Source organism: Psittacula echo (assembly GCF_963264785.1).
Source record: "Psittacula echo genome assembly, chromosome: 1".
In the NCBI taxonomy this organism is placed as follows: Eukaryota; Metazoa; Chordata; class Aves; order Psittaciformes; family Psittacidae; genus Psittacula; species Psittacula echo.
The window spans coordinates 113,794,778-113,809,431 of NC_137735.1; the positions used below are offsets into that span (position 1 = coordinate 113,794,778).

General features: G+C 38.1%; 1 protein-coding gene across 1 annotated transcript in view; it reads right to left on the minus strand.

The window, feature by feature from the left end:
* ANO4 (anoctamin 4) overlaps positions 1-14,654 on the minus strand; it is a gene marked incomplete at both ends in the record, with an annotated part of 141,681 nt that overhangs the window by 33,854 nt on the left and 93,173 nt on the right. The window contains 5 exons of the mRNA XM_080631873.1: positions 5,945-6,005; positions 6,533-6,629; positions 7,379-7,513; positions 13,704-13,825; positions 14,346-14,401. Coding sequence (XP_080487999.1) covers positions 5,945-6,005; positions 6,533-6,629; positions 7,379-7,513; positions 13,704-13,825; positions 14,346-14,401 — 471 coding nt within the window. The remainder of the gene's footprint in view (positions 1-5,944; positions 6,006-6,532; positions 6,630-7,378; positions 7,514-13,703; positions 13,826-14,345; positions 14,402-14,654) is intronic.

Consider the following 14,654-nt stretch of genomic DNA (forward strand, 5'->3'; position numbering starts at 1 on the left):
TTAAATGTTCTGTGCTGCATAGCCCTTATTGACAGAATTCAAGATAGTGTAATATGCCTATACATGACTGTGTTTCTATTTTGTGATAGGAAGGACAATCAAGGAAGCACTCAGTCATAAAACAATATCTTCATACTCTGGAGATTAATAATGAGTCTGTTTATGTTTATTTTTAATTATTATTATTTGCTTTCTTAAAAGAACGTAGAAGATGTCTCAAGCTAACAGAAATCAATGGAAAGACTTCCTCTCACACTGTGAGGTTTGTGTCTTTATTGATCACTGAAAAGCATCAGGCTGATAACCACAGCAAACATAAACCTCTCTGTTCATGAGTTAGCACAGTATCAGGTGTAACAGTGTCACAACACCCTGGCTGTATGTTCCACATTCAGTCCTAAAAACATCTCCTTAGTGGACTATCTGCCCTACTGCAGCATATTGATGATGATGTGGCATGATACTATGCACTGGTGCCAGTTTAGGGAAAGTGAACTTTTAGCCAGTAAGAATTACTATGTTGTAATGCATGCCAATGTGGCTAAGATACGCTTAGAAAATGAGCACTGTGAGCAGATAAGATATCAAAAGCATGTCTAAGGAGGCAGCTATTTGACTTGAAGGCATTTTCCTACATCATGTTATCCTTTGTCTGAAAGACGGAGTTATGTTACAACGGGTAACCAGCTGCTTTGATTTAATCCAATAGAGTCAATTCAATCTCCTCAGCCTAACGTTTCTATGACTTTTCATAATAACTGCAGTATGATCGGTTTGGATCAGCAAAACTGGTAAGTGCTAATAAGGCTCTACTGTGGCTGAGCCACCACATTATTCATTCCTCAACTTGTCTTCTGGTGGAGCTGCTTCTTTCCTGTCAGCTCGTATTGAATTATTTTGTACAGGCTAAACGAGCAGCCCTGCAATTTTCAGAGACCTTGGAGAAACAAGCCTGATTGATTACTACCACTCTGTTTCCATTCCGAAAACAGCTTGAAGAAGGACTGAAGTGGACGCATGAGTCCACAGTCATGAATATCTCAGGTACATCTGTGCTGAAACATACTTTTTTTCTTCTTTTATTTTCACACACATGGAGTGACAAAACTATACTATATATATTTAGTATATTTAGCACCTGCCAGAGTAAGTAGGCGCAGCTCCTGAAGCTTGCTTACAAAGCTAGTTTTCAAATAATTAAGTAGCAAATAGGATGGTCTACTCAGTGCTGTTTTAGCTTTTACTGTGCTATGCCCTTTTTCTTCTGTCCAGGTCAGTATGCACTCCTCCCTTGCTAGATATTTTAAAATGTGCTATAAATAGCCATCTTTGATTGATTAACTGTGCTACTGATGTCTTCTAAAAAGTACCGCATTTTGAAATGTCTTTGCTTCTTCTCTGGTCAAGTAATCACTAATACCCTACATCACACTTCAGTGTTCTTTTCTGACTTTGACAGCTCAACACAACACAGTTGTATTTACCCTTCGCCCATTTTCCTATTGGCATGTTTAAATCAGATGCTGAGAGTTCTCAAAAAAATCTTGCTTGGAATTTTCAATTTCTCATTGGCCTTAACTCCCAGGTCTTTTTTTAGCTTTTTCTATAGTGTACTTGCCCTGCTTCAGAGCTCAGCCTTGCAGCTCAGTCCTCAACATCCACTTGTACAAACAGCTGTCTTAACATCACTTCCTCAGACACTTTTGAAACAAGTTGTGATCTTATCCGGTTATGCAAATGGCCTCTCACAGCAAATAGCTTAATCCTGACCTTCTCTCAGAAATCCTTTCTTTATTATATTTCATTTAATCTATCCATCCTGACTTACAGAACATATTCTGTACACCAGGAATATTGCTGCAGGACCTCCTTAAATTCTGTCTTCTCAGAGATCAAATCAATGTGAATGTTTGATGCTAGAGGCAAGGTTTGTAGGTAAGTAATATCTTCTATTAGACTAACTGATATAATTAGAAAAACATGTTTTATGTTGGCATTTCTTATTGCTTGAAAAAAATAGTGTTAAATTATTCATGCCAGGCCTTTTTTCACCTCCTAAGTTTGCCCTTCAGCAAGTGTTCTAAAGCTACTTCCTTTAGCGAAGGAAACAGGCTTCTAGGTAGACTAGAAGATATGTCAAAAAGGACTTCTCTTGTGTCCCTTAGTCTCCCAAAGATATGCAGAGACAGAGAAACTATCATCAGCCCACCTTGTCTCTAGCAAAGCATTAGAAATTCTGAATAGCTGAATTCTCCTGTTGGACAGTTACAGAACTTTGCTACTGAGCTTCAGGAAACATCTAGACAGTGACATCTTTGCACTAACTTTCCCCAGTACTTCAGCTGGAAAAGCAAAACCACAATTGCATCTGGCTTTACAGCAACATACTGGGAATCAACTGATTATCAAATTTACCTAGATTTGTTTCTGAGAATGAATTTTTGTTAAATTTTAAATGTCAACATTTACTTACAATGACCATCTGTCATTTTCTGTCTTTGGCAAGAATCCAATTCAGGCAATAAAAAGAGAGGAATTTTTCCTAGAAATGGGACCTACCTTTTCATCAGGCTTGACATATCTAAAAGTATACATAAAGGGCAAAGTGTAGGTGTTTCCCTCTACCACAGAAACACAGAAAATGCTATTGCTCTCCTCTTTTTGAAAGCTTTGAATGTTTGGAAATATCATCAGGATTAGAGATTCACAAGAGGAAGAATTCTTTTCCAGCTTCTGAGATGATGACATCTCAGTAAGCATCAACAGCAATCTGTTCACCAATAAAAAAAAAGTATTAGTGTTTACAGGGACTTGCTGTTTCCTATAAACCACAGCACTTTATAGCTTCAACCCTTTTGAAAGGGGTTTTCCCTTCAACAGAATCTCCAATACAGAAAAGCTTATACAAACTACCAGTGAATATCATCAGTGTACCTAAGGGAGACTACATTTTGTCCTTTGCTACATCAGTTTAAAATGAAAGTTGTATTAAGTCCTGTGTCTTTTGGGAATACATTGGTAAGTATATTTTTTCTTATTGTATCAATTATTTATTCTTATATAGAACTTTGCTTAAACCAGGCAGAAAAACAATAAGTGAAGTGATGGGTCAATATGTTTTTTGAAGAAAAGTGTTTATTCCAATGTCTCCTGGTGCACTTGGTAATTCCAGCCTTCCTTTGATGGGACTGACTTATCCCACGACTAAGCACTATAAAAGATGGGTCCCTCTGCTTCAGAGTTCTACAGCCAGGCCTACTGCTGCTCCACAAATCAAACAGCTCATACCGATATTTGTCATGGTAATGCCTCTCCCTAGCCTGGCCACAGCAGTTTGCTCATCCTTTGAAGAAGCATTTTATTTCTATTTTAAAAGGGTGCAACCCTCTTTCTCCATCAATTAAAGATGTCTTTAGAGTAGAAAGAGGAAGCCTCCATACAGATCACATCTTCATGGAAAGCCCAGCCTGAACATGCTTGGTTTTTGAAACATCAAGCAAATGGCTGAGGCTTCTCCTTCAATATGTGAGTTGACTAACGGACTTAAAGACAGTGAAGGAGGTATTTTAGGTAATAAGACAGCAGCTAAGTTCAGGCTAAAGAGGTAACACAATTCTAGCTGCCTTTTTTGCTTATTTTTAAAAGCACTGCCATAATTTTTTATATGCTAGTGTCTGTCAAACTGAAGCATCAACAAGGCTGAAGCTTTCACAGCCAATTTGCCATGCACTTGCCAGTTGTTTCACGCTGACAGAAAAAAACATTCCCACAATTAAACTGCTATCATTGTTTCTTCTCTTCCCCTACGATTTACTGAGATGATGGTAATGCCTGCAGCTGCCAATAGGCCTACTGCAGACTGAAAATCCATTTAGGACAGGAGGTAAGCCAACTTGTATATATAGTACCAGAAAATCCCTGGGAAGCGTGGCTTTCCTTGTTCTAATGCTGGTTTAGCCCTAACTGCACAGAAAATATCTCCATAATCTCACTGTTGTCTTAGCAAAGTATTATTCATGGAAGTACAGTTTGGGTGGAAACACAGGATCGCCCGATTCCCCAATCCATAACCTACACTCACAACCTTGTTCCTGTTCCTGCCCCTACATCCCTCTTGGCAGCAAGTTCACAAGCACTATGTAAGCCAACAAAACTGGTGAGGAAATCTCTCAGCCCAGCTGCTGTCCTATAGTTTCTTCTCCACTAGCCAATTCATATCTTTCTGGGGGCTTAGGTGCTGGAGATGCATGGATGGACAGTGTATTTTGGAGTCCTTGTCCACTGGTGTGGTGATATTCTCATGGGGAATTAAGTCTGGGAGTCTGACAGGGATGCTGAAAGAGGGGGAAGAATGCAAGGCTAGCCAAAGTGAGGTGCAGCTCCTGAGAGCTAGGGACAGCTTAGCCTTCTCCCACACAACAACTACAAGGCAGGACCAAGTATGGTTATTTGAGTGAGCAACTCCCCTTACCAGAGCTGCTTTTCCTACAGCCCTGGTTCTGGGCAATGTTAAGACACAGGTGCAACACTGTGAGTACAGCTGTTTCGTGAAAGCAGTATTACTCTTTAGGAGGAACAAAAGCACTGGTGTCAAAAGCTGTACTCCAAAGAGATGTTCATCAGCAACTGGGAACAATGACATAAACATTCAACAATGTTAACCCATTGATTTTTCTATTGAGCTGAGATGGAAGTCTCTGCCTCTAAACTGTCTTGGAAATTCTCAACTTCAGTGAGCACATTGAGAAAAAAGTTGGAAAAGCTGATTAAACATCTAAAAAATCTTTAAGGCTTAGAAAGTTTTGGTGATCCTGAGCTCTGGCATAGCCCTAAAACAAAGGTAAAATACCAAGGGAAAACATTAAGACTGTAAGATCTGTGAGTTTTTTCTTTAAGGTGATTTGTGATATTTTAATACTCCCAATATTACATAGGTTATATACCAATAGGCCTGACTGATCTAATTTAATTAGTTAACTAAGACAAAAACGTAGTTTTGGAGGAAGGAACTGAGACAGACTGGTAGGCTAATCTATGTTGTCCTGATGGCTCAGATGTTGCCTTCTGGATATTTCTTGTGCAAAACAGAGTTGCAGTTTAAAATACAGATTATAAGGATTACTTGGACAACTTTCCAAAGCAGTTGGAAATGTGTGAGTAAGAATAGGAGAACAATGGCCAAATCAGACTAGTTCAAGCTCCTGGAGCTGTAAGACAGATGTCATTTTTGAGGCACCTCATGATCTATTTTCTAAAGGTGTTAGCCTCTCAGAATGGCATGGTAGGAGCTAAGAGCCTGGGCATGCTCAGGGCATGTTTGAAAGACCCTTTCTGCTGCCAGAAATTAGTTTCCTCTTCCCTTCAATTCTGCCCATGAGACCACAGTAGGAAAAATAGTGGAGGCAGAAATAGAACTGTCCTATATGCAAAAATCAGACTCCATGGCAACAGTTAGACAGCTCTTGCATCAATTTGTCATTCAACGAAATCTTTCATTTATTTCATCAGTTTTGCTTTAATTACAACCAGCCTACATGCATTTAAGGTTTACTTCCTTTCTGCAAAGTGGGAAGAACGATATCTTAATTCATTTTAGTAGACACACTAAACTGAGCTGCCCCAAGCTAAAAGAAGTCCTGAACAGTAACAGAGAAAAGGCCTCAGTGGCAACAGACTGAAAACCAATTACAACCCCTCCAGAATATATCTACAATGACTCTAATACTGTATTCATGTTTTTATTTTAATTAAAATTATTATCACATAAAAATCTGATTTCAATCGCTTCCACCTTCCTTTTGCAGAAACAGAAAAGAACCAAGCCTATATTGTTTTTCTCAGTGTCTGAAAAAAAAGTGTGCTGGAAATTACAAAGGCCTGCATTATATCATAATCTTTAAAAAAAAAGATTGTGCAATTACTTAATATCAAAACAAAAACTTACCCCACACTGCCATGAAAACAGCAAAAAAGACAGTAGCTCCATTGTCAAAAAGGTGGGTTACCTAAGGGATATATTAATAGTATGATCAATATGTGATAGGGTTTTATTTTCTATTTTGACCTAATAGAATAAATGTGATCATGAGTGTAGCTGGCCTGACAATCCTGAGGATCCTTCCCTTGACATGTGAAATGCACCACTAATTGACAGGACTATTTGCCAGCCTGGCCAGAGTATGACCGAAAGCTTTCATTTTAAGGAGCCATGTACAAAGGATGGATCATAAGATAAAGGTTGATGCCAAAGACACTGTAGCATGTGCATCTAGGACATGATCTCTGGGACTGCTGACTCTCTAAGTGCAAATTACATTCAAATGTTTTACAACCCAAACAAGTGTTTTACAACCCAAACTACATCTTGGTAAAAGACAATGAATGTTAATATTGGCTGTAGTTATCTGTCCTTTCAAGATTTTATCTGCCCTTTCAAGATTTTATCTGCCCAAGATCACTAAAGACAAATGCAAAGGCAACATTAATGCTTTTATCAGGAAAGCATTTCTAATTGTATAGTTTAAAAATGTACCTTGGCATAAACGCAGCTGTCTGACAACCTCATGAAGGGACAGTATTTATCACATATAGGACACATTATGATATCTGTAGCTTGGCAGACTTCTTTACTGGAAAAATAGAAAAGATAAAAATCAGTAGCTTGATGCACAATGAACAGTCTTAGAACGGATTGATAAGTTTCATTAACAGCTACTTATTGAACAGTATTGGTTCTGTAACTGAAGCCAAGATCTTCATAACTATATGTGTATAATTAATCTTAGTTGACTATCTAAGACTTCAGAGTTTGCAGTCCTAACTGCAGAGGACAGCTCTTCATGGCTAGCCTAGCAGTATCTCTTTACCATTTCCAGCTTCTTTTTAAGTCAGAAGTGGCCTTTGGTAAGAAGAGGGTGGGCATGACTGCAGATGAAGTTAAGTTTGACTTATTCTTGTCATTTGTCTTAAGTGTCCAAGAACGTAGAGATGCTGCATTCAGCAGAAAGTCCCAGGGGTTCTTCATCTGAAGAATGCCTCCCTGTGGTGGATCTTTGGTAAAGGCCTTAAAGACAGTAAAAAACTGTCCCACTCTTCTGCTGATCTGTTACTACAGTAATGAAGGAGTTCTACATTTTCCCTGCTTCATGCTGAGCTGCCAGCAACATCAGCAACTGGAGCTGGGCAAGAAACATTGCCTTTCATCCCAATTCCAGAGCACAAAACAAGGGAAGCTCGATACTGAGTAACAAGCACAGTCTTTTCCTGAGTTTTCATTCAACAGTTCAAAATGAAATAATTAACAATTCATATGAAGATCTCTTAAATTATTCATAATAACCCACTACTGTAATTTCCCTTATAAAAGTGCCCACGTTACCTGACTTGGCAGTGGTTCAAAGTGGTGACTCCATACAAAAAGACAAATAATCCAATGAAAGCAGCTGGGAAGAGCATCCCCGTGTACCAGCCTAACCAGGCAAAGTACAGCCCAATTTTCTCACCAAAGTACCGTCTGTTACAAAACACAACACAATGAAGTTACCTGCTAATTAGAATAAATCTGCTTAATCTTGCTTGTTAATAGAAAGTAAATATTTAGATCATATCTGAAGAGTAGATTAGAGAGCAGAGTTTGAATCTCCTAACGAAAAAGCCTGCAACTTGGCTTATAAATCCACACTGAGAGACCTGCCTCAGGAACGAACTTAAAAAAAATAAAAATTCACAACCAGAGTTTATAGTGAGATGAATGGAGACTTCACAAATAACGCTGAGTTCATGTTAAAAAGCTAGTTCTCTGTGTCTGGGAATTTGGGGCTCTCTGCCTTTTGGCTGTATAACTGCACTTCCCAAGCAATTGTACTGAAATTAATTTAATCCCTAAAACTGGTGTAACAGCAAAAATTATTTGGGCCCAAATTATTTCTAAGACATTAACTAACGGGAGATTATTCTCCTATCCAGTTTATTTTCATTTGATTATTTCCTTTCTTAGCTCAATTTATGGAAAATTACTCTCATGATTCTGTCACGGGAGGAAGGAAAATAAAGTGCAAGTGAGATCCAGCAAATAACTTTATGTATCATCTTGCACTGATTTGAGGAAAGTAATCTGAATTAATCCTGATTTGTTAGTTATATTGCTTAAAAACTAACTGCAAAGTGGCCAGGAAGCTCCTATTTGCTAAAAATTCATTAACTTTCTTCCGCCTCCTAAACACAACCAGATCTTTATTTATGTGTTAAAGAATACATCAAACACACAAAAAACCCTGCTGAATTTATTAGCATAGGAACAGGCTCATGCATTTTCTTGTATTTGATGGTCCTGTACACAGTAGGATATTGATTAGATTAGGATGCTTCACAAATCAATATGCAATTATCATGATTACAATGAATATTTTGTAGATTATTTGCAAGATTAGTTTTAAAGAATGAGGCAAGATGATATTCTTGCACTTAAGACTTTACAGAAAACTTAAGCTTGCATATCAACTGAATTTGAGAATAGCTCCTGCTGAAAACCCATTTTTACATTAATGATGCAATTTCTGATCTGTCCAGAGACAAAGAATGCAGAGAGACAGCACTGCTGGCTCCTTTATGCTACCTGAAAACATCTTTGGTTAAACTTTCAAAGTGAGGAGGAAAGGACCCATGATGGGCTCTAGGGTTGGAGGCAGTGGAGAAGAGAAAGAAAAGCTTGGTCTGGAATGGACAAAATCATCAGTTTTCAAAGGAAAATAAAAAATTTCCAGTGTGAGCAATATCTGTCTGGGCTGAGCTCATGCTCTATTGAATGATACTGACCTACACTATTATCATTGGAGTTCACCAGTTCTGTATGAAAAGCCAGATCACATGTTTTTTGTTTTTCTGTCATTCAACGGAAACTCAGATTTACAGGATAAAGAGGTGATAAGCTAACAGTAACATACTCAGCTCTGACAAGGGCAACAGGTATGGCTGTAAAAAGACGCACTGGAAAATGCTTTCTGAGCCCTCACTTAAGCGTGTTAGTGAACCCTTTGGCCTAGTTATTTTCCTGACACCTAGGATGTCAAACTGTGCCTGCTCCACTGAAAAGGCACACTTGCATTTTGAGCTTACTTCCACAGAATGTTTATGATCTCTTTTTTTCCATATACATAGTTCAAATTAGTGAAGTAAACCTAAGATCGAGAGCTTTTATTTCATTCTCTACATTCAAGGATAAATGCTTCCTTGTTCCACCGCCCAAGTCAAAAGACATTCATGACAAACTTCATCTCCTATCCTGTTGGACCTCTTCTTCTAAATGGTGCAAATCATAGTACTCTTTTTTGATCTAGAGATAGAGCAGCTTCATCCTAAATGAAGGACCAAGCAAAGTTCGGTGTCTGCGTAAAGAAGAATGAACATGATGGTGAGCAACTCAAATCTCTGCAATGTAAGGAAAAGGCATCTGAGGACATTTGTGAGTTGCCCTTTGCTTCACAACTGGTATTCCGCAGGCTGTACTACTGTAATTTGCACCAGGATCAAGTTAATATTTAATTTCTTATGACCCCATAGCATATTTTTTCTGTAAATCTCTGCTCAGAAAAAATATGAACAGAGTGCTCATAGGCTGAGTGCTACAGAAACAAACTATGGCAGTAACAAGGTCATTGGAGACCTTCCTAGGTTCCATGTTCACAGCAGTTCCACATTAATTCCAATCCATAATTGAGTTAGCCTGGACCATCTTGACCCTCAGGAGACAAAGATGGTTGAGAGATACCTTTGCCACTCATTCCATTGAAGTTGCACCAAATACAAAAACAAGGTCTGTTTCTTCTCTGTCACTATATACAGAACAGAAATCTCATACAGCTTTCTAAAGTGATGGCAGTTCTTTTACCTTCATGTTGGTGCTTTAGCCAGAAATCAGTAATGTATGTGAGGAATTCTAGGGTGCATCACTGTGCATTATTTATACCCAAATTTAACCTGTTATCACTTTGCTCTTTGAAAGTCGCTTTGAAATTTTCCAACACTAGTAAACATTTCCATTTTTGTTAACTTTGTTAACTTATTACCATCCAATTTTTCAGATTGTTAATAAGAATAGGAAAAAATGATTTGTTTCTTTGATTGTTCTCCTACAGAAGATTTCCTCCACAACTAACCAGAAAGCAGACATAACCCCCCAAGCACCTAATAGAATAATCCATCTCTCCTATCCTCATATATGCTGTACCTTTCCAATAATAATAAAAAAAATAAATTGAGCTTCTCAATTTTATGCTAGCCCATCACCTACCTTAATGATGAACTGTCTCTCCCCTCACCCCATTCCCAATGGTAGAACTACCACTGAATCAACTGGGCCAAGATTTCAATCTCAGTGTTTATCAATAAGGCACATTTTTTACAAGTATTAAGCTACAAAAATTTAGGACTATTCTGTGTTTAACAACCTTCATTATAGAATCTTTTGCTTTCAGGATGCTTACAGGGAAGTCATGGAACTAAAACACAGGCAGGTTTGGATTCAAGCTAAGAACATACCTATCCTCATTAATCCTTTTGCAGGTTAGAATGAAACCCTATGCAGAACTTTTTACATCACAGAAACAAGTTGTGAGGGAGCTAGAGCTTTCCCACAGGTGTTCTGGTCACATGAAGATCTTGTGTTATAGCAGCAGGTTGAAAGGGAGTTGTCAGCTTACAAACAAGTCATTTAATGTAAACATGGAGTTACATGCAAATTACTTGGGTATTGGCTTTGTCTTCAGGTTCATTTAGGTAAGTTTACAATCCCTTTATAGTTTTCCCCTCCCTTTTTCTCCTGTAAATAACATGCACAAGCAGCAGGAGGAGCAATTCGTGCACAGCTTAGAGGAAAGCAGCAGTGATCCAAAGTGTCCAGGAATCATTGCAAGTGTTCCCATTGATTTAGGTTGTCCCAGAGCATATAAATGTGAGCCCTGCCTCTTTCCAACTGCTATCAATTCTAAGGATCTTAAATTATTCTTGTAAAGTGACTATGGATACTAAATTCTAACAAAAGTGTAATTAAAATCATAGTACCACATCTGTTGATTAATAATACTGCGTTTGCAAATGTGCCACATCTGTGCCTTCGTACTGCCGCATGTTTCAAAGCAGAGTGAAAGCATAATCATGCAATTCTCCTCAGATTACTTTTCCCCATTTATTTCTAGTGACTAGTAGCTCCATAACAGCCAGCTGATGAGATTAAATGAAATCTGGGAGGCACCAAATTGACAGCACAAGAGATCTAAGGCCTCTTTTTAACAGCTAATGGAAAAATAGAACAGCACGAAAGTATAAACAATTTCTTTTCCTGTTGTGGCAACTTGACTTTAAGGTGGAAATATCATACCTGTTAATGGGATAATTTACCTAGTGTATTCCTTAGGCTTTCTGAAGCATATAATAAAGGGGAATGCCAGCCAGCAGCTGTAAATTCTGGTCCAGTGTCTGTGGAAGAACTAACATCCACCCATTCCTTTTGTACAGATGGCAATACTACTCCCTTCAAACACACCCCACATAGCTGTTCACATGGGAAAAAAAATAAAAAAGTTGCTCCTGCTGCAAACCTGGTATTAAAAAATCTTCTGTTTAAAGTCTGCACGTTGAGATTTATATACTGCTGAGTGAAATGAACAACAGGTCTTGCTGGTGTTGACAGCTCTTCAAGGAAAAATCTTCAGCTCACCAGACGTGTGAGCTGCTGAGAGTGGCAGTAGACACAAAATATTCAGCAGGAGCTAAGGAAATGCGAGGGATCTAGCACCTGTGAAGCGAAAAGAAAAAGGCATTCCCTCCCCTTTCCTGTCACCCCTCTTTCAGTGAATTTATTGCAGCCACGGGTGCAATCCAGGCAGCAAACAGCAGGCTACTGAGACTCGCCTTGCTGTCAATGCTCAGGGAGCCTCACAGCTTCCCCTGCCCCCTCCTGTTTGGGTAAACACCTATTCTGAACCACCACAGGTGCAAGACACCATGACCTCAGCCAGGGAGTCTGCTATTTTGATTGCTGTTTTTGTTTTATAAAATGACCATGTAAAAATCTGTGGATGTCACTGCCTGATGAAAAACTAAAGCATTTTACAAAATCTGAAACAGCAAACCCAGGCTACTCAAGAAGGCTGCTACCAAGGTCCAGAACAATCACGTGTCTAACTTCACTCATTCTGTTGCTATTTATTTGCATGCTCAAAAAACCTTCCAGATGTGAACCAACTAAACCCCAGATATTGGCTCAAGAGAACTTTCACAAACAAGAAATATTGATGAAAAACAGTGACCACAGTGACCACTGTGGACAAATGATTAAAAAACATTGTTAAGTTGTTTATATCGTGACATTAATATCTTACTGCAAAATTAAACATAAAAAAATTCAGTACAACTTTTGGCTCCTTTATAAATGAGCAACTTCCATAGTGTAATCTGACACAAATTCTATATTTCTGTACAGGCCAGTGGGTTAAAAAAGGAATAAGAAGCTTTCAGGATAAAGTTATGAGGTTCAAATACTTTGGTTTGTTTTCTAAAGCATTTTAAAGATTATATGACTCAGTAAAATTTTTTTTAATTACAGTTCTCTGTGAACTTTTTATCCATGGAAATTGAATATCTCCTATTTAATGAAATGGAGAGGTTTTATATGGCCTTAGTCAATAACACTGCCCATCGCCAGGGCCACCCTCTAGAAGTCTTTTATCTGGAAACAAATTTGAGAATCGATAAAAAAAAAAGTTTCTGTCAGTTACAGGACTTATAAAAGGGGAAATTAATATGCTGGACCAATTGCATGCTCTGTATGACCCTTCCCAATGGCCAATATCTTAATATTTTCTATGATCTCCATACATCTTAAGACTTTATTAATAGGCCCTTGTAGCTTCATATGCCTCTCTTCAAGTAGAAAAAGCCCATCAATGCCAAATAATACTTCTGCCAACATGACCAGTAAAGGTTCTGGCTCTCTCTATATGCATAAAAAAACATGTAATCCTCTATTAGCACATGCAAGCCTATTTGAAAATATATTTAAAAGGGCTATAAGAATTTGGAGTCACTTTTAGGCTTTCTCAGTGTTTCTTCTTTGCAGACTACTTCCAAGACGAATACAAATCCAGGCTGTGGTGATGCAGCTGGACTGGGTTTAAGAGAGGTGGTACTGGAGAGACTTCCACCCACCTACCACTATTGCTGCTGAACTCAGTAGCACACTTTGTAAGCTCTACTCCGTATCATTTGTAAGCATCATTAAACTTCACCTAGGGTTCCTTCCATGGCTGCTTTTTAGTAGAAAAGAAGATCTAGTCAGTAAGAGCCTGTTTTTCACCAAGCCATGCTCTGAGGAGGAAGAACTACTGCAGTGGACAGTCATGCAACCAAGTCTTCCCAGGCTCCACAGATTTCTCTCTTCCTTTTTTTTATTCTCTTAAATATTCTGCAAACCCTTCATTGGAAGTCATGGTGCCAAGGAATTCTAGATGGAAACTTTCTTCACTTTCAGTTCCTTCTACAGTGGCATCAATGAATTCCCGTGACCTCAGGATCACTTATTAAAACCAACAAAATTCAACTGAGCTTTTCACGTTTTGTTTCTTTTCTTTTTTTTTTTTTTTTAAATAAGAGATAAGTTATGCTCATAGCACCTATAATGGGACATACTCATAGTGGGGAAGTCTTACCTCACGAGATCCAGTGGCTGATATTTATACCACACTCCCCAGGAAGCCCAGCACTCATAGAGCAGGTGTCTATGGTTTTCTGCCCCATGGGTTCTTATGGAATTCTTACTTCTGTAACTTCCCTATAACACAAATCTGGACATTAATGAACAGCAGCAGCAAAAAAGAATATCTAAGAAATCTCTCGCACTAGCAGTATGGATAACACAAGTTATGCAAACTCCGTACTTGTGCTCCAAAAGCTAAATGTGACATTAAAAGGAGAATTTCCTCCGACCTCAGTAAGATTTGAGATTATTCTTCCTAAGAAACTTATGATAAATGGTGTTCAACTCAAAGGCTATAAACTAGAGAATCTTAAAGAGAAAACCACAGCATGATAATTTTCCCTGTGAAAACATGCCGATTTATCAAACCCAAATACTTTTTACAGAGCAGATCCAAAACAACACTCTCATCTCTTTTTGCAAGAAAGAATATTCCAAAAAAAAAAAAAGCATTACTAAATGGGGTGGATGTCAGAACCAGATGCAGAATGCAAGAAAGTAATAACATTAATAAGATTGAGAATAAATGATTACACAACTAAGAATTTTTGTGGGAAATGTCTGTTTAAAAAGAAAAAAAACCTGAGAAAAATACCTCATGAAGAGGAAATGCAGCTTCATAGGAGCCATTACTGAGCAATCGATTCAGACCTGAGAATCAAAAGCATCCAATTATTTACCAATAGGACCAGAAAAACTACTAAGCAAAAAAAAGCAAAGCACATTTTCATAATAAGCTGGCTAAATGAAGCTTGAAACCCACTGACAGTAAAAGATAAATGTAGAAAAGTTAATCTTTTATAAATTTTGATGAAATAATATATAATACAAGCAAAGATTTGTTCATATATTAATCATCTTTTACCATTTATTATGTCAGAAGTTTAAAGATTCATTTGCCAAA